We start from the raw sequence: 23629 nt of genomic DNA on the forward strand, positions 1-23629 counted from the left end.
CACATTCCCACCACACAGCAGAAGCCCGCCAACCCTCCCACCGCCAGACCAACATACCTCCCTCCAAACAGCAGCATTGGCAGCACTCTAAGCAGGTTGCTTCAGGGTCTTCTCCCACCGGGGTCTTCCTTGTACCATGTCGCTGATGACATCATCAGTGATACAGCAGCAGGAAGGACCTAGTGAGAGAAGACCATGAAGCAGCCTGTTTAGAGTGCTGCCAACCTGTTAGGTATGTTAGCTAGATTGTGAGCCCACCGGGACAGATAGGGAAAATGCTTGAGTACCTGATTGTAAAACCGCTTAGATAACCTTGATAGGCGGTATATAAAATCCTAATAAACCATGAAGCAGCCTGTTTAGAGTGCTGCCAACCTGCTGTTTGGAGGGAGGTACATGTCAGTTTAACAGTGGGAGGGTTGGCGGGGTTTGGATAGGAGGGAGAGAAGGAAAGATGCTGCATAGGGGAGTGGGCGGGTCAGCGGGGTTCAGCATTGCTGCCGGTGAATCCAGGGATGGAGTAGGGGAGTGTCGGGGACATTCATGAGGGGCTTCAGGGGTCGATGTAACTAGGGCTTATTTTGGGGGGTTGGGCTTATATTAAGTCCTACCCCAAAAATCATGCTAGGGCTTATTTTTGGGATAGGTCTTATTTTCGGGGAAACATGGTAGGTACGCCACTAGCTGACACTGCTGTGCCACAGGATAGAAGCAGGACATAGCTCTAGCAATTTTCTGATAACCCTCCAGAGAGTGAAACTGCTCCGAGACCAGAACTCTCATATCAGGGTGCCAGGGAAAGGTAGTTGATTGCGAGCACACCCCACATAGTGTGACAGGGATTTGGCTAGCCCTACTAGAAACAGGGAGAAAGTCCCTGTAAGCCCCATTAAAAACCCTCTTACCAGGTACAGGAAACATCCTGAACAGTGTAAAAATCCTGAGCACAACTTTAGAAAGGAGTCAGTCCCTTTAAGAGTGTCCAGAGTTCAGGCTGACATTGAGAAGGCAGGGCCCTTTAAGAGTTTGTCTATCCCTGCTAGGAGGGGGCGTGGCTGGTTACCAAGGCTCCCATTTACTGAGCTTTCCTCCTCAGAGAAAGGGGAGAAACAGCTGGAACAAGCAGCTGAACGTAAGCTGGGAAGGAAGCCAGTCCTTCTAGCTGAACCAGGGCCAGCACAAGGCAGTTTCTCTGAGGACTGGGAGATGGAGGAACTGGAAGCCAGCCATACCAAACCAGTCTCAGAAGCCCAGCCTGAGGACTATGATATGGAGTGCCAAGAGGACTATGTTTTGCCTGACTGAGAAAAACAGTTGATGGACTGAGAGTAGGCTGTTAAGCCAAGCAGTTTTTCCTCACTGGAGTTTTGCATTTTTGGCCTTTTGTTTTAAAACCTGTCAGAGTATTATGCTGGGGCATTGCAGGGTTCTAGCTACCCCAGGAACTGTAGAAACCAGAAGCTGAAAGTTGAGTTTTGAGTTTTATTTTTTGAGCAGTTTGTGCACTGCTCTGAGTTGTGCTTGGGAGTGAAGAAGTAAAACCTGAGCCTGTCTTTTGGGAGGTCAGCAACACCTGTGGTGTACAGGCCTATCTCCTCCCAGCCTGTTAGGGATTTGGCTCTACCCAACAGGGCCAGAGCCAGAGCCAGGGAGAGTGTTTTTCAAAGGAGAAGTGTTTGGCTAATGCACTGTTTTGATAGGCCCAAGAGTGAGGCCAGAAGGAAAAGTTTTGGACTTTTGTTTGTGGACTGGACTGAGTCTAAAGCACGGCTTGTGCTAAGGTGGAACTTGCTTGTTTCCTACTAAGAATGAACTGAATTCATAGAAGCCTTTTTCTTTTTGTTCGTGCCATTTCTGCAATTGTGTTTGAAGTTTGTTTACCATTAAAGTGTTTTGCCTTATTCAACCAGGGAAATCTCAGTGTGCAATTCTTGGGAGGCACTGAATGCTGTGTTCCACCACCTTTATTCAAACTCTGGGACTGGGATTCCGAGGGGCAACTAGGCCTAGCCAGGATCTTGTCCCACAATAGCTAGGAGGAAGAAGTGAACAAAGCCAGCTGAGAGACTAAATTAAATTCCTGCAAAGACTCAGAAATAAGGTCCAGAAGAGCTGCAAACTTAAATAAGTGCAGGACAGTAGGATTATCCACAGGATCCAAGACACCAGAGGGATCTGGAGATCCAGCACACAGCCTCTGATCTTCCCACTCTGGGAAGCGCTGTACCTGCAAACAAGGAATCAGTAAGGAAAACATCAGCATCTGGGTACCCCAGATTAGGATTTGTTAGCACAAAAGCCACAGCAGGCTGAGGTGATGATGTGCCCAAAGGTACCATGCCACTAAGAGATGCCATGGAGACAGATTGACTGCTCAGGGGGAGAAAACTTGTTCTGAAACTCTAACCAAAAAAATTAATAAATTAAAAAAAGTGTCCAGCTTCTGGGGGGTATTGTCACCTTTAGATGACTTGCATTTGCATTTTTTAGGCTATGGAGGGTCCACAGCCTGGCTGATAGAAGTACCAGCCGTGCCAAACCCAGAAAACAATGAGGGCCATCCCGCTGGGCTAGCTGATTATTTAGTCACCTGCTTCAGCAGGAGAGAAACTAAGCTGGACGCTGTAGCCTCCCCCCCCTAGCTGCGCCACAAGGCACATGGTGCAAGGATGCTCTAAAAGCACTAAATTTGCACAATCCTGGCAAGCATCCACATGAGGAGAGCCTAAGGACTCCATCCCGGTAGGTTTCCAGGTAAAATTTGCAGTTTTTAAGAAGCAGAGAACTTTAGAAAAAAAGATCGCTAAAAATCCAAGATGGCTGCCATAAAAAAATTCACACCAAAATTGCAATATTTATCACACTTCCCAAATGGATGCGCACTAGGACGGGCGGAGGCACGACGACACAGTTGGCACCCTGTGAGATACTGCTGAGTCTCCTAAGTATGCCTAACAGCCTGCTCTCAACCCTTGATTAAAATTAGGTGAGATCACCTCAGGGACGGCCCTGCGCTCCAGAGAAAACTATGCAGGCTGGCTAACAGGTACCCAGAGGGATCGGCCTGTCAGCTACAGACCGAAGTCTGTGAATTCTCAAGCAGGCAGAGCTTCAGAATCGCTCTAAGCACTAAATTACCCAAAAAAGGGACAAAATTACATTGAGTTAAAAATAATAAAATGGGGAGAGCAGAACAAACACTCTTGCAGGCACGCATGCAGAAGGAAAGAACTGAAGGTGGAACTAGAGAGCCCAGTGAAGTACAACAGAGGCAGTGAGAAAAATCCAGAGTAAATTCCTTCTACAGCAGCACGTGGCTATAAGGAAATAACCCTACTGTCTAGAACAGGGGTGTCCAACCTGCGGTCCAAGGGCTGCATGAGGCCCTGTGAAGTATTTTGTTCGGTCCCGGTCGAGGGTGATGCAGTGTTTTCCTCTGCTGCCCTTGGGTGTTTACGGTCTTGCTGGCTCTCTCCTCTGTCTTGCTGCAGTGTCTGCGCAATTGTGCGGCCCCAGAAACATTTTTTTTTTTGCCAATGCGGCCCACGGAAGCCATAAGGTTGGACACCCCTGGTCTAGAATGTCTGGCCTATTGCACTGGAAATTATATTTATGTTGATTAAATTTGATATACTGCTTAGTTTATTCAGAATAGAGCAGTTTACAAAGTAATAGGAAAGCCTGACTCATCCACGGAAGATATACACATACATACCAGTCTTTCAGGTTATCATTTCATTAAGAGCTCCTTTTACAAAGCCGCATTAGCGATTTAACATGCGTAATAGCGCATGCTAATTTGCCAGCCGCGCTAGCCGCTACCACCTCCTCTTGAGCAGGCAGTAGTTTTTCAGCTAGCGCAGGGGTTAGCTTGCGCTAAAAATGTGCGTGCGATAAAGCCGCTAATGTGGCTTCATAAAAGGAGCCCTAAATGTGTCTCGTAGATTCACTAAAAATTAATTTTAATATAATTATTTGTTGTCAAATGCCTCAGTAAACAGAAACAAGCTGTTGCACATGACTTACATCCCTATTCTGTAAACTGAATGCCTATCTGCAAGGAGCATTAACATGGGAGGGGAAAGCATTGTTACTCACCTGTAGCGGATGTTCTCCAAGGACATCAGATAGATACTCTGACATGTGGGTGACATCATCCATGGAGCCCGGCATGGACATGTACCAAAGTGTACAGTCACTTTAAGAAAACTTTAGCACCATCCATACTATCCATGCGTCTGTGCATTCCAGCCTGTCGGTGCACAGGACCCTCAGTTTTGTTCAAAAACTAGGTCATCTTGGGGAGGTGGGAGGGTTATGGAGGGTTATGAGCGTATCTGCCTTCTGTCATTGGAGAACACCTACTACAGGTGAGTAACTATGCTTTCTCCAAGGACAAGCGGGCATTATAGTCTCACAGGTGGGACTTCTAAGCTACCAGCCTCATGGATCTAAAAAGAGGATTACATATTACTATCGTGAGGCTGATGAAAGTCCTGAGGTTGGAGGGAAGACAACTTCTAAGATGAAAATAAATTTTTAAGAACAGCCTAACCAAATTGAGTGTCTCTTCTAGAATGAGAAGTAAAAGTATGAATTGAGGACCAAGTAGCTGTTTTTAATTATAAAGTTATAAGTATTTATGAGCATGGAGCACTAAGTAAAACACTAAAATATGTTGACAATTTCTGGAATTTACAGGTGTGACTGTTGTTACCAATGATATGAAAACTGAGATTGTGAATGAATCAAACTTAAGTGTATACATTAAAAAAATACAGTTATCTGCACATTGCATTGGAAACTCAGCCATGAGGCCTTGTAATACATAGATTTAGCTAGTTCACAGATTGGCATTCCCTGTCTAAATTGCTGATTCTACATTTCAGCTAATGCTAGGAAGTTCAGAAGGTTGATTTGGTTGATTTTGTGACTCTTAAGAGACATAAATTTATGTACCATTGTTCACATACATCTATGGGATAAGGTTCTCAGAGGAACAGGGAATTTGGGTGTTTTACAGAGAATCTGTTTCTTATAGATTAGAAAATACAATACTACTTTGAGGAAGTAGGGCTTTGTAATTGACATGATTGATACTTGGAAAGGTCAAAGATCAAACTGATTTAAGAAGAAAAGTGAAACACTGCCACCTGCTGGGTTTAAAAAACTTAACAAAATGGACTTTAATGTTAATATGACGTAAAGCATTTTTGGAAAGGAAGTCATGTGATCAACTGTGCCATTGTATTCTAAAGCATGATAATTATTAGAAATTATGTCACTTAGGGTATAAATCTGTTTGCCTTATTTTCTCTCTTTGAAGAGCACTGAAATTTTGAGGGCTTGCTTTTCCCAGACTGTGGAAGCTCTGTCAATAAACCATTTGTTTTTACATGGCTTTTCCTCGTCTGTTATTTAAATTCACAGAACAGAGTCTCTAGCCCAATGATGTGGGAAAGAGAATCCTTCTGACAATTCTTTTGGCCTCGATGATCAAGTCTCCAGCCACTAGAAGACGAATTGTGGAGGAAGTGACTTGATGAGCTAGACTGGGTGAAGAGACTTTGATGAACCAGTCATCCAAGAATGGGAGCACATGAAATCTATGAGTTTGTAAGGTCACAGCTACCACTACGAGACATTTGGTAAAGACTCTTGGGGCAGAGGTTAGGCCAAAAGGAAGTACCTGACATTGATAATTCCCACTCAGAAATGAAAATACTTGCGATGGGCTGGTAGTATGGGTGTAAGCTTCTTTGAGGTCTAGAGAGCAAAGTCAATCATGCTGTTCCAGAAGGGGTAACAAAGTTCCCAGAGAGACCATGCAAAACTTCTCCTTCACCAAGTATTTGTTGAGAGTTCGGAGATTTCAAATGGGTTGGAGACCTCCAGTTCTTTCAGTATCAGGAAATATCTGGCATAAAAACTCCTGCTTCTCTGCTTGGGAGGTACTAACTGGATCACATGCAGATAAAAGGAAGAATGAAAGCTCTTGTTGAAGAAGAGATTTCTATGGAAGTTGAAAGAAGAATCTCTCCTGCTGACACCCCCGAACCCCTGAAAGTGTGCCAGTAGGAACAATGTCTAATCTCTCCTGCCAGACACCCCTCTCCCCGAACCTCCATAAGTTCACCGGCAGGAGAAATGCCAAATCTCTCCTGCCGGACACCCCCCCTGAACCCCCAAAGGTTCGCCAGCAGGAGTCATAGCCTGAAAAGAACAGTTTTAATTTCTTTGTTAATTTGTGGCTCAAAAGTAAGGTTAATATTTAAAATAAATATTAAAACTGAAGAGGATTTCTCAACTTGTAAAGATAGACCTGAAGTTAACATTAAAGACTGAGGAATTGATCTAAATCAGGGGTGCCCATCGATCGCAATCTACCGGTCGATCGCAAAGGCAACACGAGTCGACCGTCGCTAAGCTAATTAAGGCAGCCTGCACAGCAAACTTAGCAGGCTTCCGTTGGCCTCCATAGCACATTTCCTCTGCCACGGTCCTTCCCCTCCTCTGACGTCAGGGGCAAGACCGCGGCAGAGGCAACGTGCTTTGGAGGCCAATGGCAGCCTGCTTCGGAGGCCAACGGCAGCCTGCTAGGTTTGCTCAGCAGGCTGCCGTAATTATCTCAGCGGTGGTCACAGCGCGGAAGACAATCTCTCACTGAGTGCAGCAAGTGGCTTGGAGGTAAGGCCCCACCCTTCACGAGGGCCCTGGCGGGCCGCTGGATCTGGACATCATGGGGAAGAGAGAGAGGACCTTGAGACAGCTGGGCGCTCACCGACGCTAGGGAGAGCCATATTGGGCATGGTCATTTAAAAAGGTATGACGGGGTGGGGGTGGGCTGTTTAAAAAAAAAAAGTATCTTCGCTGCATAAGATGCACCAACATTTCCACCCACTTTTGGGTAGAAAAAAAGTGCATCTTATGGAGCAAAAAAATACGGTACCTGGAAATTCAATCCAGAACCCGAACATGGCCTAGCATTGAGTTTACGGATATAATACAGGCAGAACTGATTGATGCTGGCTGAATATCAGGCCTATTTTTGTGCTGATATTTCAGGAGATTTACTACTTGATTGTATTTTCTTGGGATCTACTCTTGGTATCCCATTAAGAACTGGGCCTCAAGATTTTGTGACAAGATGTTTTGTTCTGAAATATAAGTGGAAATTAATCATGCATATTCTATATTAGTTAATACCTTGAATTTGAAATGGAGAACTTCTGACCTAGTATGGTGTTTCCCTGAAAATAAGAACTAACCCAAAAATAAGTCCTAGCATGATTTTCGGGGTAAGTCTTAATATAAGCCCTACCCCAAAAATAAGCCCTAATCCCTGAATTCACTGGCATCAGCACTTCCCCTGCCCCCCCTGCCGCGCAGCCCAACTGCCGAACCCCTGCTGACCCTCCATCATTCCCTCCCATCCGAACCCCGCCGACAGCGAGCCATAAATATCTTCCTCCAGAGCAGCGCCAGGCCAGCAGCACTCTAAACAGGTTGTTTCGCGGCCTTCTCCCTGGGGAATTCCCTCTGCCGCATCACTGATGATGTCATCAGTAACGCGGCACATGGAAGGTGCCAGCGAGAAGGCTGCGAAGCAGCTTTTTTAGAGTGCTGCTGGCCCGACACTGCTCTGGAGGAAGATATTTATGGCTCGCGGTCGGCGGTGTTCAGAAGGGAGGAAAGGATGGAGGATCAGCGGGGGTTCAGCTGCGCAGCGGAGGCAGGGGGCAGAGGCTCAAGGGTTCTGCTGCACAAGGGATGGGAGAGAGGAAGGGAAGGACTTAGTCAACCTGCAGGGATAATCGAAGGTTTTACGAGACTTCCTGAATAGAACTTATACGTTGTGACTTAGACAATATAAAAATGTTCATGTTTATTAAGATTTGATATATCGCTCCAGCATGTCACTGACCTAAGCGGTTTACAATTGATAAGGTTAACAAATTTAAAATAATAGACACATTAAAACTTCCCTCTCTGTCCCAGTTGGGCTCAAAATCTAAACTAACCCCCTCTTCTATTAAACTGCGCTAGCAGTTTGTAGCGCAGAGAGCTGCGCTGAATGGCCCGTGCTGTTCCCAACACTCATAGGAACTCTCTAAGCTAAAAACTGCTATCGCAGTTTCGTAGAAGAGGGGGTAAGTGCCTTGGAAAATAGATTAGGAAAAAAAAAAAGAGAAAGAAAAAGAATCCCCAGAAAAAGTATAGGATATAATTATAAGGAACCCAGTATATAAAGAAAAAAAATGTCATAAGAATAGAATAACAAAATAAAGCATCTGAGAAAGTGACCCAATTGTTACAAAATGAAAAGTAAAAGGTAAAAGAAAAAAACAATTTCAGTAAGAATCAAATCAAACAAAGCAGTCCGAAGCAAGACAGTTGAGGTGGAGAAAAGGCAGGATTCAAAGAGTCCTGCCAGCAGCATCAGGATTTCCAAATACAGGGGAGTAGCACACCATACCAGACACTGGCAAGAAGGACTCCGGTCAGGGCCAACTGAAGGCAGCAGAGAGCGGGACACAGACTCCCAGAGCTAATCTTCACCCAAACATCTTCCAGCTCCTCCAAGATATGCTAGACATCATCATCGGGTCGCTCCACAGCACCCCACCAGGCACCAACAGCTGGGGAGTCGAAGGAGGCAACGAAGGGTGCACCCACCCCAAAACATCCGGCCATTCAACATCCAGGCAGGCCCTGCCAACCAAAAGCGATCCATCGATGTCACCAGTGGGCTGCAGCACTTCAACCAGGCCCTGGTAGACAGGAGTGCAATCCCACAAAAACGAGACAGCAGCAGGGGAAAAGTGGCCAAAATCAAGAGCCGCTCCTGGCACACCGCACAGGTCCACAACCATCAAAGCCCGAAAGCATCAAAGCAGGCCGGTAAGTAAGTAAGTAAGTAAGATCGAACTATTCTGCCATTAAAAAGATAAAATAAGGATCGATCAAAATCAAAATCAAAACTAGAAGAATAAAACAAAATCAAATAATAAAAATAGAGCAAAAAATAGAGCAAAAATGGGACATCCCCCCCCCCCAATAAAAGAAAGCAAAACAAAACAAAAATGATAAAAGGATGGCAGGAGGCACCACAACGGACAACCTAGCCTGCCGCCATCTTGGATAATTAGGCAAAACCAGGTATAAGTACCCAAAAGGTATCCAAAGTGACCAGATAACTACTGCAGAGACAAAGTAAAGACCCCCACACACTCCCCCAGTGTTCACTGACCCCCTCACCCCCCTCCGCAAAAATCAGAATAAAAACATACATACCTATCTCTAGAACATCAACACCTAGTATAGGAAAGTCTAGTAGAGTTGCACACAGCTCTCTTAAATAGCCTGGGGGTGGGCTAGTGAACCATAGAGGGGGTGGGCTAGTGAACCATAGAGAGGATGACCCAGGCTCATAAGCTACTCTAACCACTACATTCATGGTGAAAAATGTGAGCCCACCAAACCCCCCCATCCCTACTGTACTGTCATATAGGTGCCACAAGGGCTATTGGGGTTGTAGACAGGTGGGTATAGTGGGTTTTGGGGGGCTCACCATATCCTATAAGGGAGTTCTGGTGAGATGTTTATGTGGCACACTTTTTGTAAAGTTCACAGCTGTGCCCTGTAAAGTGCCCCACTACTCTGTTGCCATGTCTGGGTGGCCAGTCCATCACAATTATGCCCACTTCCATGTCCAAATGATCTTGTTCTGGGCGTTTGGGACTTAAGACGAAATTTTGGTCATAAATGTGGTATAAAGATAGACGTACTTGGCAGTATGGATGATCAATGTCCTGGAAGTTCAGATAAATCATTTCCGAAAAAAAAAAAAAATTCTAGATGTATTTTTCGAGAATGGACATTTTACCATTGCCGACTTTGGGCGTCTAGCACCATATGTCCGAATCAGACTTAGATGTGTCTTTTTATTATGCTCCTCCATGTGTCTATATTTCAGACAATTAGGTTCTTTGGAAGGGTAAGAAAAATTTAGTTTATCAATGCTGCTTTTACATCGTGAAATGAAATTCTAGGTACAGTGTTAAGTGAGTTCAATTTTGAAATGCATGGGGGTCAATTTGATTTATTTTTTCTGTATACCACTTGAGTGATAATATAGGGCTATGGACCTGTGTTTTTCTTTATGCTTTCAGTAAATTTCTTCAAAAAGGTGGTAAATACCACTAAATAAATACAATTTTCAGTGAATTAACCAGAAAGGAGAAGCTTCTGCCTCATTAAATTGCATTGGGTAGTCCAGGAGCTGATAATCAACTGCCCTTAACCAGATGATGCTACTGAATATTAGCTCTACCACCAGTGACACTTGTTGGTGGAGAGTTATGTGGGCACAAGTGATATTCAGTGCCAGTTTCTGCACAGCTAAGTGGGCATATAGGATCACACAAAACACAATATAGTAGTTCATGGTAACTATGATCAAAAGTTCACTGCATACACGTTGCCAAACAGCTCATTAACATGTAAAGTTCAAAAAAATGGAGAAACAGAGGAGTAGGAGCTTGTTATTTTGGGATCACACAAAAGCCATGAATACTAGCCATCCTCTATAATAAAACTCTAAACGCTCATGCGCGCTTAGGGTTTTGTGATCCCTGCCACCGTGCTGTGTGCCTCCGTGCTGAATTTGATTTGTGGTGCGTGGGGTAGCTTGCGGCGCTTGGGGTGGCTTGCAACGGCTTGCGGCGCATGGAGAGATTTGAGCGGCGGTATGACTCCTGTGCTGCCACTGCCGACGCCTCTTCTCACCCCTGGACCAGCAAACTCTGCTGCCGCGGGGCATTTGCTAGGCCGGCCCACTTTGATAATGCAAGGTGGGCTGGCCTAGCAAAAGCCCCGAGGCTGCCCAGGCTAGTGGATGCTGGGCAGGGGGAGCAGGAAAAGGAAAAGGGGTACTACTGGACAGGCAGATCAGGGAAGAGGTGCTGCTAGACAGTGGGGAGGTGAAACGAAGGGAGAAGGGCTGCTGCTAGACAGGGGGAGCAGGGAAGGGTAGGGAGGTAAAAGGAAGGGAGAAGGCCTACTGCTGGACAGGGGGATCAGGTAAGAGGTGATGCTGGACATGGGGAGGTAAAAGGAAGGGAGAAGGCTTACTGCTGTACAGGGGAAGCAGTGAAAGGGTGCTGCTGGACAGGGGGGAGGTAAAACGAAGGGAGAAGGGCTGCTGCTGGACAGGGGGAGCAGGGAAGGGGTGCTGCTGTACACAGGGGAGGTAAAGGAAGGGAGAAGGGCTACTGCTGAACAGGGGGAGCAGGCAAGGGGTGGTGGTGGACAGCTGAGGAAAGAGAAAGAAAGAAAGAGGCCAAGGGGCGAGAGACAGAAAGAAAGACAGACAGACAGAAAGCGGCCAAGGAGAGAGAAAGAAAGAAAGACAGACAGAAAGCAGTGAAGGAGAGAGAGAGAAAGAAAGAAAGACACACATCTATTCTAGCATCCGTTAATGTAACGGGCTTAAAGACTAGTACCTATATAACTTCCAGGTGCTATCAAAGATCCAGATATTCAATGCTAATGCAAATTTCCAAGTTTATTTGTTATTTATATACTGCCTATCAATAGAGGTTGTCTAAGCAGTTTTTACATTCAGGTATTCAAGCATTTTCCACTATCTTTCCTGGTGGGCTCACAATCTACCTATTTGGGACAATGGATGGTTGAATGATTTGCCCAGGGACACAAGGAGCAGCACTGGGCTTGAACCTACAACCTCAGGGTGCTGAGGCTACAGTTATAACCACTAAGCCATGCCTCCCTCCAGTGCTTGGATGAGGCCTGACACTATATATCTAAGTCTAAGTTAGTTGATGGCAGTCAGAATTTGTAGAAATTTTGACCGCCACTGGCTCAGTATTGACTGGACGCTTTCTTTTTTTCCAAAGGAAAGGATCCTGACAATTAGTGTTAGCTTAGGTGCAGGGCACACATCCCTCTTTCCTTGCCGATTGTTTCTGCCTATAATCTAATCTAATCTTTCATTTGTGAGTTGCACAAATTTATAATGTGTTATTTTAGCAGCTGGATGATGCCATGGGATCCCAACGAAAAAGGACAGTTTTCAGGGATTTTTGCTTATAGACTAAAACCCAAATCTTCCTATAAGGGTGGTTTTATCTGGTTTTTCTGATTATATATAGCTATATAGGTTTTAAGTATGTAGTTCTCAACTAAGGATATAATTCTAAGCCAGCTATTCTGAAGCTCTGCTTTAAAATAGATAAATAGTGCAGTGTATAAGTATTTGGCTTGTATGTTTTTCTAAATAGATTTCACAATACTGAATCTTTTTTTAGTGCTACTTAGAGGAAGCATAAAAAGTAAATATTCTTACCCATTATGAGCAGCGTCAAACCATTGAAGAGTGCTCCTACATAAGTCAGTAGCCACATTAGTACTGCAAACTAAAAGAAAGAAAGAATACCATTGAAGCAATCATGTATATTTTTTTCATTTGGAACAACTCTTAAAGCCAAGGTTCAGATCCAATACCATGAGCATTCATTCATAGCTATTCTTGGATTTCCCCTAATATATACCCTTCTCATCTCACTAAGCCCAGTCACTGTAGTAATCATCCATGATCATAAGGCACCCATTAGGACTCCTTTCAGAACCCTGCAATTTTGGGTTTTAAATCAAAGATTAGGTGTCATCATGCTGCAATGACCAAGACACCCTCCTCTCTCTGTAGTATCCTTATGCCTGGCTGACCAAGCTCATCCAGACCAAAACATCAACAGGTCACCTAGATAAGATCACCTAAATAAGATTTTAGACAGTACTGTGGAGGAACCTGCTGTCTTTCTTATGGGTGTCAGTCTCTTTCAGTCGGCGTCTCTTCGCCATCGCGAGCAGATGAGTGGAATTTTCTACTTAAAACTTTTTGAGCTCTAAAGAGACTTACACCCATAAGAAAGACTTGTGTCTTTTGAAATTTCTGTTTGGCTTCCTGAAGAAATAATGAAACGTGGCATGTCAAGTCCAAAGAACATTATTTAATAGATAAGTGATGTTCATTTTTTTGATGCTTAGCACAATAGTAACCTACTGTTCATCTGAAGGTACAGCAATGATTGGGTGGTGAGGTTTTTTGGGGAAATCTTTACCCTTTTTCCTCCATGTCTCCGAGCACAACCTTCTGATTAGAAAAACTATATGAAAATAAGTTTAACTAACTTTTTGACTTAAATATAAAAATCTTTATATGAAAACGTGTTGTGTAGTATATTCTATGTGATTTTTTTCACGTTTTCCTTTTGGATTGTTTTTCCTCCGTATTTTGTTTTTGAGTTAAAGATGGATGTATGGCAGAAAGTGAAGGAGAGAAAAACAGCAAATGGATAAGGTGGCCCTGAATACACTGTTAAGAGCACAGATAGAAGGAAGTGTAGCCAGAGACTGGGGAAAGAAGGCTTGAAACCCAAAATCACCAGACAACAAAGGTAGAGGGAATGATTTTATTTTCAATTTAGTGATTGAATTGGGTCAGTTTTAAGAAATTACATCTGCTGTCTATATTTTGCACTGTTCAGGAAGAAATGCATTTGTTTCTTTTTCTCTGGGGGTTGTATTGCATGCACAATCTTGCATCTTAGGGTTTTGTTTGTATATACTGTATTAGTTCTTTTAGTTTGTGGTCCTGTATAGGGGTTATTTGTGTTCATCATGTGTGACCAAAGCCAGGCGTTCTGGTAGGAAGAATGTTGAGAAGCATACAGTGTACTTTGTGTAGTTTAGTTTTGTGGTTAACCATTATGTATTGTTAATAAGATTATATTGTGTATACCATATATACTCGAATATAAACTGGGATTTTTGGGACAAAAAATTGGCCTAAAAAGTGGGGTCCCGGTTTGTATTTGGGCCAATGCCCTCTCCCAGAATTTTTTAGGCCGCCACCAGGCTCTGCCCCACTCCTCCTCCCTGCCCTATCATACCTCTGCCGATCCCTGGTGGAGGTGCAGTGGGCAGGAGCAAGCTTTCCAAACTCCTGCTCTCCTGCTAACCGGCTGCACGGATCCAGTTTCTTCAGCTGAGCAACACGAGCAGTTTCCTTACTGGCTCCTGTGAATTCAATTTGCGGGAGCCAGTAAGGAAGCTGTTCAGTGCCGAGAAGCAGCGCCAAATCGCACTGCTGCTCATGCTGCTCAGCTGAAGAAACTGGATCTGCGCAGCTGGTTAGGAGCGGGGCAGGAGTTTGGAAAGCTTGCTCCTGCCCGCTGCACCTCCACCAGGGATTGGCAGAGGTATGAAGATACAGCAGTGAGGGGGGACAGAGGGCAGAGCCTGGGAGGGAGAGTGCAGAGTCTGACACGGGAAGGAAGGAAGGGTGCTGGGTGCAGAGCCTGACAGTGGAGGGAAGGAAGGAAGGGGGATGGGTGCAGTGCCTGACAGGGGAGGGATGGAGGGAAGGGGGCTATGTGCAGAGCTTGGCAGGGAGGGGGCTGGGAGAGCCTGACAGGGCAGGACACTTGAATATTAAGTCGCCCGACTTATATTCGAGTCAACCATTTTTCCTCCTTTTGGGGGGAAAAGGGAGTCTCGACTTATATTCAGATTGACTTACATTCGAGTATATATGAAAAATGAATGGAAAAAATGGTATTACAATTAGTACTATTATAGGGGGCGGGGTCTGGGGCGGAGCTTGGGTGGGGTCAGGGGCAGAGCTTGCGGGCACCCCTAAACAAAAAAGCGTTTCACTACCTATGAGTGTATGCATAGAATAAAAGTCTCCAGAATCCCCTTTTAGGGTCTGAGAAGAATGTGACCCCCATCTTACATTATCTATACTCATGGTTTACTGTTAATGATTTTTAATTGAAATATAGCCCTGATGCTGCATAAGACCAAAACAGGGCCATGTTACTTTTTTTCTGTTTGTGATCAGTTTATTGTTTACTTAAGGCTCCTTTTACAAAACCACAGCAGAGGTTTCTACCATGGGCTGGAGAGAAAATGCTCCAATGTTCATAGGAATTCTATGAGAGTCGGAGCATTTATCTCACCAGCCCATGGGAAAAGCCTTTACTGTGGATTTGTAAAAGCCATCATAAATAAATTGCTATTATTATTATTATTATTATCCATATAACAGTTTTGGGTTTGTCTTTGTTTTGTGATACCATCTCTTCATTCGTTTGTTAGTTCACTGGTACCTCATGCCTCTATTTTGTCTTTGGTTTATGGGATAATGACTTCCTATAATCTGTATTTTTGTCAAAGGTGGAGTTTATCAGCCCACAATTTATAAATCACAGAATACTTTACAAGATTATTTTCTTCATTTAAACTCAGATTCTGGATAGGAGGTTTTATTACTACGATCACAGATTGACTGATTTATTTGGATTTATATCCCGTCTTCCCAGAGGAGCTCAGAACAGGTTACAAGTTCACATACATAATAAAACATAACAGAGTATAGTGATGTAGAGCATGACAATACATTTTAGATCATGACATGATAATGATTTCAGCCTACTCTATAGGAATTGCCTAGGTGATACACAGTTTCCCTAAAGTTAGATAATACTACCATGTCTTATCCAGATGTAAAGTTAAGTTATACTAAACTATCATACAATAATATATTTTATAAAACTAGTAGAAAAGAAGCATTTGATTTGGGCCATTTGGACTTCATACTTTTGATAAGGAAAAAAAATTAAATACTGAGCATTGTGAAATTTTAAAACAACCATACTTTCAATGAATCCACCAGGTCTTGGACAAGGAAGAGTCTCCTCAACTCTCTGACAGTGCTGTTCACATACTGCTGGATGCACTCTGTATATTTCTGAATTTGGTCTTGGGAAAAAGAAACTTCCATTTCAAGGTAAGCTCTGTAAAAATAAACATTTTTATAAGCTCACAGAAGATAGGCATGCTTGCACTTAGTTGTATTCATCTACTAATATAAATCACCCCAGTTTTATGCTTTAATTTTCTGCTGATTAGCATTCCATGGATGGGAAGGGATCAGGCACGATTCTCTAACTGGCACGTATGGCATGGGCACCGGTTAGAGAATCGAGTCGGTTAGGCGGGGTTGGGCGTCTGTCCCTTTGGGCAGACGCGATTCTGTATAGGAGCCAGTGTGTGATTCTTAGGCGGCTGCAGAAACAGGAATCCTAAACAGAATTTCCCCCTATATGTATACAAGTGGAGGAGGCCTTACCTACTCCAGTTCTATTCAGGCTCCTATTTACTAATGCTTGCTGCACAATCCCCCTGATTCTGTAAAGGTCACCCAAATTAGTCAATTAGGTGCTAACAATCTATTTTTCTTTCAAACTATACAGTTCTTTCTTAAATGGTCCAAATCATTATTTATACTTAGAGCATTGAATCCACAAATTATATATCTTCACTCTAAGTTAAAACACATTTTCATATACAGTAATTCAATTCTCTGTGCTTTTATATAAATCTTCATATACCAGAGACCTCAGAAACACCACTCCACCGCCTAACATGATTTTTCTAAGCGGAGAGATTTAGGTGTTAAATCCTCATAGGTCTAGGTAATTATATTTTTCTTATTTTTTCATCAATTATATTTTATAAATAGTTTTAAAATATGTTTTTTTTACTTATCTCAATACTTGTAGATCTTTTAATGCTTATGAACAGTTTAAGCGGCTGGACCCAGTTAGAGAATTGAGCTGGTTAGGCAGGGATGAGCATCTGTCCCTTTGGGCAGATGCGATTCTTAGGCGGCTGCCAATCTATTTTTGGCATTAACATGCATTTAATTGGCAGTTATTAGGAGCCTTCCACCAGTGGTGTAACAAGGGTAGGAGGTACCCGGGGCAGTGGCACCCCCTGCACCCTCCTCTCTACCCCCTGCTCCTTCTGCACCAACCCCCACCCCCACCCCATTCTTTCTGTGCCAACCTTCATCCCCTGCTCCTTCTGTGTCCCCATGCCACACTCGTGCCTTCTCACCCCTGTACCTTTTAAAATCTTCACCAGTGCAAGCAGATCCTCCGGCCTGCTGCTCATGCTGGCTTTCCCTCTGACGTGGAAGTGATTTCAGAGGGAGCCAAGCTGGCTCGAGCAACAGGCTAGAGTAGTTGCTCGCACTGACAAAGATTTTAAAGAGGTATGGGGGGGAAGGGAGGGTGCGAGCATGGCATGGGGGGAGAGCTGCTGGCACCTCCACCGGTCCACCTCCCCGCCCCCCCACTTACTATGCCGCTGCACTCCGCTCTGTTCTATAACAGGTGCACCTAAATTTCATGGTGTGCAGCTTCAAAGCAGGCCTGATTATAGGAGGAATAATACAACCAGCAAATCAATGAAAATGTTTTTGATTGATCTGCTTGTTGTTTTATTTCTGCTGGTTGGTAGATCTTTCCATCTTGTTGCTGACTAAATGTGACTATGGGAAGGACATGAGTGGGTCAGAGGTGTTCCCAGAATTTAGGTATAATGTTATAGAATAATTTATTTGCTTGCCTAGCTACCATCAGTTAGGCACCAGCATTTACACCAGCCTTTGGCAGGCGTAAGTGCTTACACCCAAAGTTAGGTACAACATGTGAGATAAGCTAACATTCTATAAAGGACGCTCCATGAAGAGCACCCTTTATAGAATATTAGCTTAGTACGGATCATCCCAGCATCTAACTTAGGGTACCATTGTCTGAATCTAGCTCTATCTGGCATTTGCAGCAGAAATGCTATTATTACATATTAAAGGGGAAAGCTATCAACATGGGGTTCAGCTTGGAGAAGAGATGGCTCAGGGGAGACACGATACTGAGTGGACTGGAAAGGGCAGATGTGAATCGCTTGTTTACGCTTTCCAAAAATACTAGGATAAAGGGACATGCAATGAAGTTAGTTTATTTTTATTTGATATACCGCATTTCTTAACAACTGTAGTCAAATCAAGGCGGTTAACAAAAATATATGTATATGGAAGTGGGAAGGGGTGGGGATTATATCTTTTTGTTATATGATATGGTAGATTTTCAAGTGATATTGTATTCTAATTGTTTGATATTTACTGTACACTTGTTGTGAATTATAAAATGAATAAAGAATTAAAAAAAAAAAAGGCGGTTAAAGTTAAAAACTAAGTAGCAGATTTAAAACAAACTGAAGAAAATATTTATTCACACAACATGTAATTAAACTCTGGAATTCATTGCTGGAGAATGTGGTGAAAGCTATTAGCTTAGCAGGGTTTACAAAAGGTTTGGATTACTTTCCTAAAACAAAAGTCCATAGATCATTATTAAGATAGCTTGGGGAAATCTACTGCTTTTTCCTAGGATAAGCATTATAAAAATCTGTTTTGCTACTTGGCATCTTGCCAAGTACTTGGGACCTGGGTTGACCAATGTTAGAAAGAGGATACTGGACTTGATGGACCTTTGGTCTGTCCTAGTATGGCAATACTTTGTTCTTATGTAAGATGTGTTATTTTACTAATATTAACTACATCAAAAAATTAATTGAATGTACTGTTGGTAAGTATTGTTGGAAACACCATTCATACTAACAAAACGGAGATGTGTAAATTATAAGAAACATGTAGAGCAAAACAGACCTCAATACTGTGGCTCTTGGGTCCATAAGGCACCCGTTGGAGCCTGTATCATCATGGGTCTGTAAAAAAAAACTCCATAAAACGTAAATAGTAATCATTCACACTAATTATTTTAATCTTTTTCTTTTCAGTATATGTTGGTTAATTTCAAGGATCCACAACAATGGACTTGGAAATTCTGATAGCTACAAAAGTGCACAAGGCATGTAAATGAATGCCATAAAATAGAATGGAAACACTAAATTAATTATTAAGCACCATCCCAGAGCAGAACAAATCACATCACTTATTTCATAAAGTTTAAAAAAATGGAACAGGCTCCAACGACCATTTCTCAATCTTCTCCCAACAGGGGTCCTGCCTGTTTCACTGCCTTAATGTGGAGTCAAATGAGGAAAGGAGAGAGAGACTCAGGGATGGTGTAAGGGAGGGAGAGATGTCAGATTTGGGAGATGGATGAGAAGGACAGAGGGGCTACAAGGGGGACAGGGAGAGATAGACTAGGGAGGATGGAGGGATCAGGAGAGAGAGAGATGGCCTTGGGGAACGACGGAGGGGACAGGAAAGGGAAAGATGGCAAAAGGGGTACAACAGGGTCAGAGAGAGATGGTAGAGGGTGTGAAAGAGGGAAAGGGAGAGATGGAAATGGTAGGACCGCTGCTGCTTTGGGGCACTGAGGGAGGAGGGGTTGATACGTCAGGACCGCTGCTACCGCCTCAGGTAATTAATGGGGGTCCAGGAGGCCAGATGGAGGGCCATGGATGGGTTCAGGGTCAAGGTATAGGTGGGGCTATTCTAGCACCCGTAACTATAACAAATGTAATGGGCGGGGGGGCGCTAGCGTGCCGCGTCGGTGATGGCTGCCTGAACGCGCGGCTCCGACACGAGGCTTCCTGAAAGTCTCAAAACGGCTTGTCTAATCACAGCAATTAAATAAAATTATTCACCTGCAGCTGCAACAAAGGTATGGCGTCTACCAAGGGGGGAAAACGCAAAAGTTTGGAGCCGGTTTCTCCTTCAAAACCGCCGCTCAAGCTCGACGATGTCACTGCGGCCTCACTGCTTGAAGAACTGCGTGCACTCCGCTCCCTAATGGCCGACAACAAAACAGTGACGGACGAGATTCTCGCCGAAATCTCCACTTTCAAGTCCGAAATCGCTGATCTTAATTCGAGACTTGACACAGCTGAATCGAAAATAGCAGTGAATGCTGAAAACATTAAAACTATCCAGCGTCAGAATAAACGTATCACACAACTGGAGACTGATCTGGAAGATTATGGTAATCGCTCCAGATGGAGTAATTTCCGTATCCTTGGCCTTCCAGAGGCACGGGAGGGGAGAAATATGATTCAATTCCTGGAAGAAACTTTGCCTAAATTGCTAACTTTGAATTTCAAGCAGGCATTTGAGATAGAAAGAGCACATCGTGTACCTACTCAGCAGCCTGCTCACCCAGACAAATATCCAAGACCAGTGATTGTGTAGTTACTTCGATATAACCAAGTGATTGAAATCATGCAACAAGCAAGATTACAGGCTCCTATCAAATTTGAAAGCCATACACTGCTATTCGTCCCAGATCTTTGCAAGCAAACTGCGAAAGCGAGGAAAAAACTCCTGGAATACCGGCCTAAACTTAAACAACTCGGGGCGAAATTCGGAATGATGTACCCTGCAAAAATGAGAGTAACATTGAATAACTGCACCAAGGACTTCACCAGACCGGATGAGCTTGCTGACTACCTTGAAAAATTGTCTCCAAGTCCTATTGACAATACTTGATAAGTATACTAACTCAGGTGTAATGGTTTCATATGCAGCTGATATGACCTGAACTGAACCATAAGTTCTAGATTTGGTTCTGTTTTATAACTGTGGTAGACTTGTTGTTAATATTCTCAATATGTTTCTTTCGTGTTTGGGGTTGCGTGAGCTTTCGCCACGTGCTCACTAACCCATGTTTAACTGCCATTCATGTTTAATGAGTTACCATTTTACTGCATCTTTTGTATTTTTTCTTCACTCTTTTCAGATGACAATCTTCATGCTTTTTGTCGCATGTTTGAAATGTGTGCTTACCTATATGAAACTGCTTTTTTCATGCCAATTCAATTTATATTGTACTTATGCCTTTACACTGTTTAACACTTAATGCTAAGGGACTTAATAATCCTATAAAGAAAAAAAAGATCTTCAACTACGTCTCAAAATTTCAAGCGGATATAGTCTGTATTCAGGAATCTCACTTAAATGAATTAGAAGCTAAAAAATGCCATCTTGCTTGGGCTTTTCCAGTTCTATATTCTCCGGCCCTGGGAAAAAAGAACGGGGTTCTGATGTTCATCAGGAAAAGGCAGGACATTACTATTCAGTCACATATTACAGATTCGCAAGGAAGATGGATACAGGTATGCTTAGATGTTGCTGGCATAAAATTGATGATATTAAATGTTTATGGTCCTAATTTAGACGATCCCACTTTTTTCACTGACATAGCAGAATTAATAAATGACAATAGAGATAGACATTGTATTATTGGAGGAGACTTTAATGTCATACAGGACCCACTGAAAGACAGAAAGTCCTCAATTTCTTACAAGAAATCCAAAAATTGGTTTGCACTACAAGATATTATTACTCAGTTTAAATTAGTGGATGCTTGGAGAATTACCCATCTGGATGATCGTGACTTTACTTTTTATTCAGCACCACACAACTCATATTCTAGATTGGATTTCTACTTAGTCAGTCAATCTTTAGTTCAATATATCAGGTCCTCAACAATAAAGGAAATTAGTGTGTCAGACCATGCCCTGGTTCAGCTCCAATTTAACTCATTTGGTAAATATTCATTGTCAGGACAATGGAGACTTAATAATTCTCTTTTGCAAGAGGAAGATTTTCAATTATATATCAAATCAGCTATTGACGAATACTTCATCAATAACTCTCCTAGCGATTCCAGATGGCCTATAGTTTGGGATGCTTTTAAAGCATACATCAGAGGCATGATTATATCATATGCCGCCTCAAAAAAGAAGAAGGAGATGCATGAACTGATGGATCTTGAGACTGAAATTAAAATATTAGAAAGAGAACACTGTGCTGACCCTTCTAACATGACTAAATTGGTGCATTTAAGGGCCAAGCGTTTCTCCTACAATATCATATTGAGCAAGACGGCGGCCAATCAAATATTTTCACAACATGCTAATTATTATACTGATTCCAACAAATGTGGTCATAGCTTAGCCAATTATTTAAAGGGCAGAGGGGATAAAACGAATATAGCTGCACTTAGACTGGATGATGATAGTTTAACAACAGATCCTAAGGATATCCTGCCAACCTTTCAGAGTTATTATAGTAGCCTTTACGCATCAGAATTGGACCATTCGGGGAATCTAGAGGGCTTCCTTACTGACTTGCCACATGCCACCTTAGATGACTCAGAGAATACCAAATTGAGTGAGCCTGTCACACCCACTGAATTGTGCGAAGTAATTAAGTCCATGGCGAAATCTAAAACCCCCGGTCCTGATGGTCTAACAAATGAGTTTTACTCAGTTTTTCATGAACAATTGGTACCTCACTTGATTGAATACTTTAACTATTTGGTTACAACTAAAGATGTGGCTGGTACCTTTACTGAGGCTACAATAATCGTTTTACCTAAGCCTAATAGGGATCCTTTGAAAGTAACTAATTACAGACCACTCTCAAAGATTAACTCTGATGCAAAAATATATGCTAAACTGTTGGCTACTAGATTACAATTTGTGTTGCCTAAGCTTATTGCGATGGATCAAAATGGATTTATGATTAATAGATTCTCAAATGATAACACACGAACTTTCCTAAATGTTATTCTCAAAGCTAAGGAAATAGAAGAGCCCCTGGTCGCTATGAGTTTGGATGCGGAAAAGGCCTTTGATAGGATTGAATGGTCTTATCTATTTCGAATACTTGAATGGTTTGGCTTCTCATCACATTTCATCGCCATGCTTCGTGTATTATATACCTCTCCTCACACACGGATTTATATTAATGGCCTATTCTCGTCTTCGTTTAAACCAGAAAGGGGTACTAGACAGGGATGTCCTTTATCCCCTCTGCTGTTTAATTTGGCTTTGGAGCCTTTACTTATAGCCTTGAGATCTGATACTAACATCAAAGGTATCTGCATTGGTGAAAAAGAAATCAAACTATCTGCTTATGCAGACGATGTTTTACTGTACATTTCTGTGGATTCTATCTCACCTGCTCTGCAAATTATTGATTGCTACTCCTCAATATCAGGTTACAAACTGAACCTTACAAAAACAGAGGTGATGGCATTGAACGCTCCTCAGGCGCTCACAAAGATTCAACAGTTGGGTCTACATTGGGCTGGAAGAAAACTAAAATACTTAGGTGTTCTATTTGCACCATCTATAGAAGAAATACTTCAACTCAACACAGAACATTTGATGGAAGTAGTATCCAAAATGACGACTAGATGGTCGCCACTTCGGTTATCTTGGTGGGGGAGGTTAGAGACCATCAAGATGATGATCTCACCTGTGATCAACTATACATTGAGTATGATACCAATATATCTTAACAAGTCTACCTACAAAATGATTGAGTCCGTACTCACTAAGTTTTTGTGGAACAACTCTTCTCCGCGTATCAGTCTTCAGAAGTTAAAAAGGGATAAATTAGATGGAGGCGTCCGTTTTCCTAGCTTCTATGAGTATCATTCAGCCATGATGTTGAGACATTGCACTAATTGGATTCGTGAATCTACAGATGATGATCTTCCTGCATGGGTTATTCTAGAATCTGAAACAGTTGATTCAACAGACCTACTCCACTCTACATTCACACGTCCTGACCTTGGTAAGCAAAACAATCCAGTTTCTTCTTCAACTTTGGCACGTAAAGAGACGGACAAACTGCTGAAAACAAAATGTAAAGACACTACCTACATTTACCTTTGGAACAACCCCAAAATAGTCATTCAGAACAAAACAATTAATTGGATCT

General features: G+C 42.8%; 1 protein-coding gene across 2 annotated transcripts in view; it reads right to left on the bottom strand.

Moving 5' to 3' along the window:
• The window catches only part of RTN1 (reticulon 1), a 235362-nt gene that overhangs the window by 15169 nt on the left and 196564 nt on the right, over positions 1-23629 (bottom strand). For both annotated transcript variants that reach the window (XM_033952062.1, XM_033952061.1), the window contains exons 5-6: positions 15743-15881; positions 12368-12437 (exon numbers count right to left, since the gene is read on the bottom strand). In XM_033952062.1, coding sequence (XP_033807953.1) covers positions 12368-12437; positions 15743-15881 — 209 coding nt within the window. The remainder of the gene's footprint in view (positions 1-12367; positions 12438-15742; positions 15882-23629) is intronic.

This window comes from Geotrypetes seraphini, chromosome 7 (assembly GCF_902459505.1).
Source record: "Geotrypetes seraphini chromosome 7, aGeoSer1.1, whole genome shotgun sequence".
Taxonomy (NCBI): domain Eukaryota; kingdom Metazoa; phylum Chordata; class Amphibia; order Gymnophiona; family Dermophiidae; genus Geotrypetes; species Geotrypetes seraphini.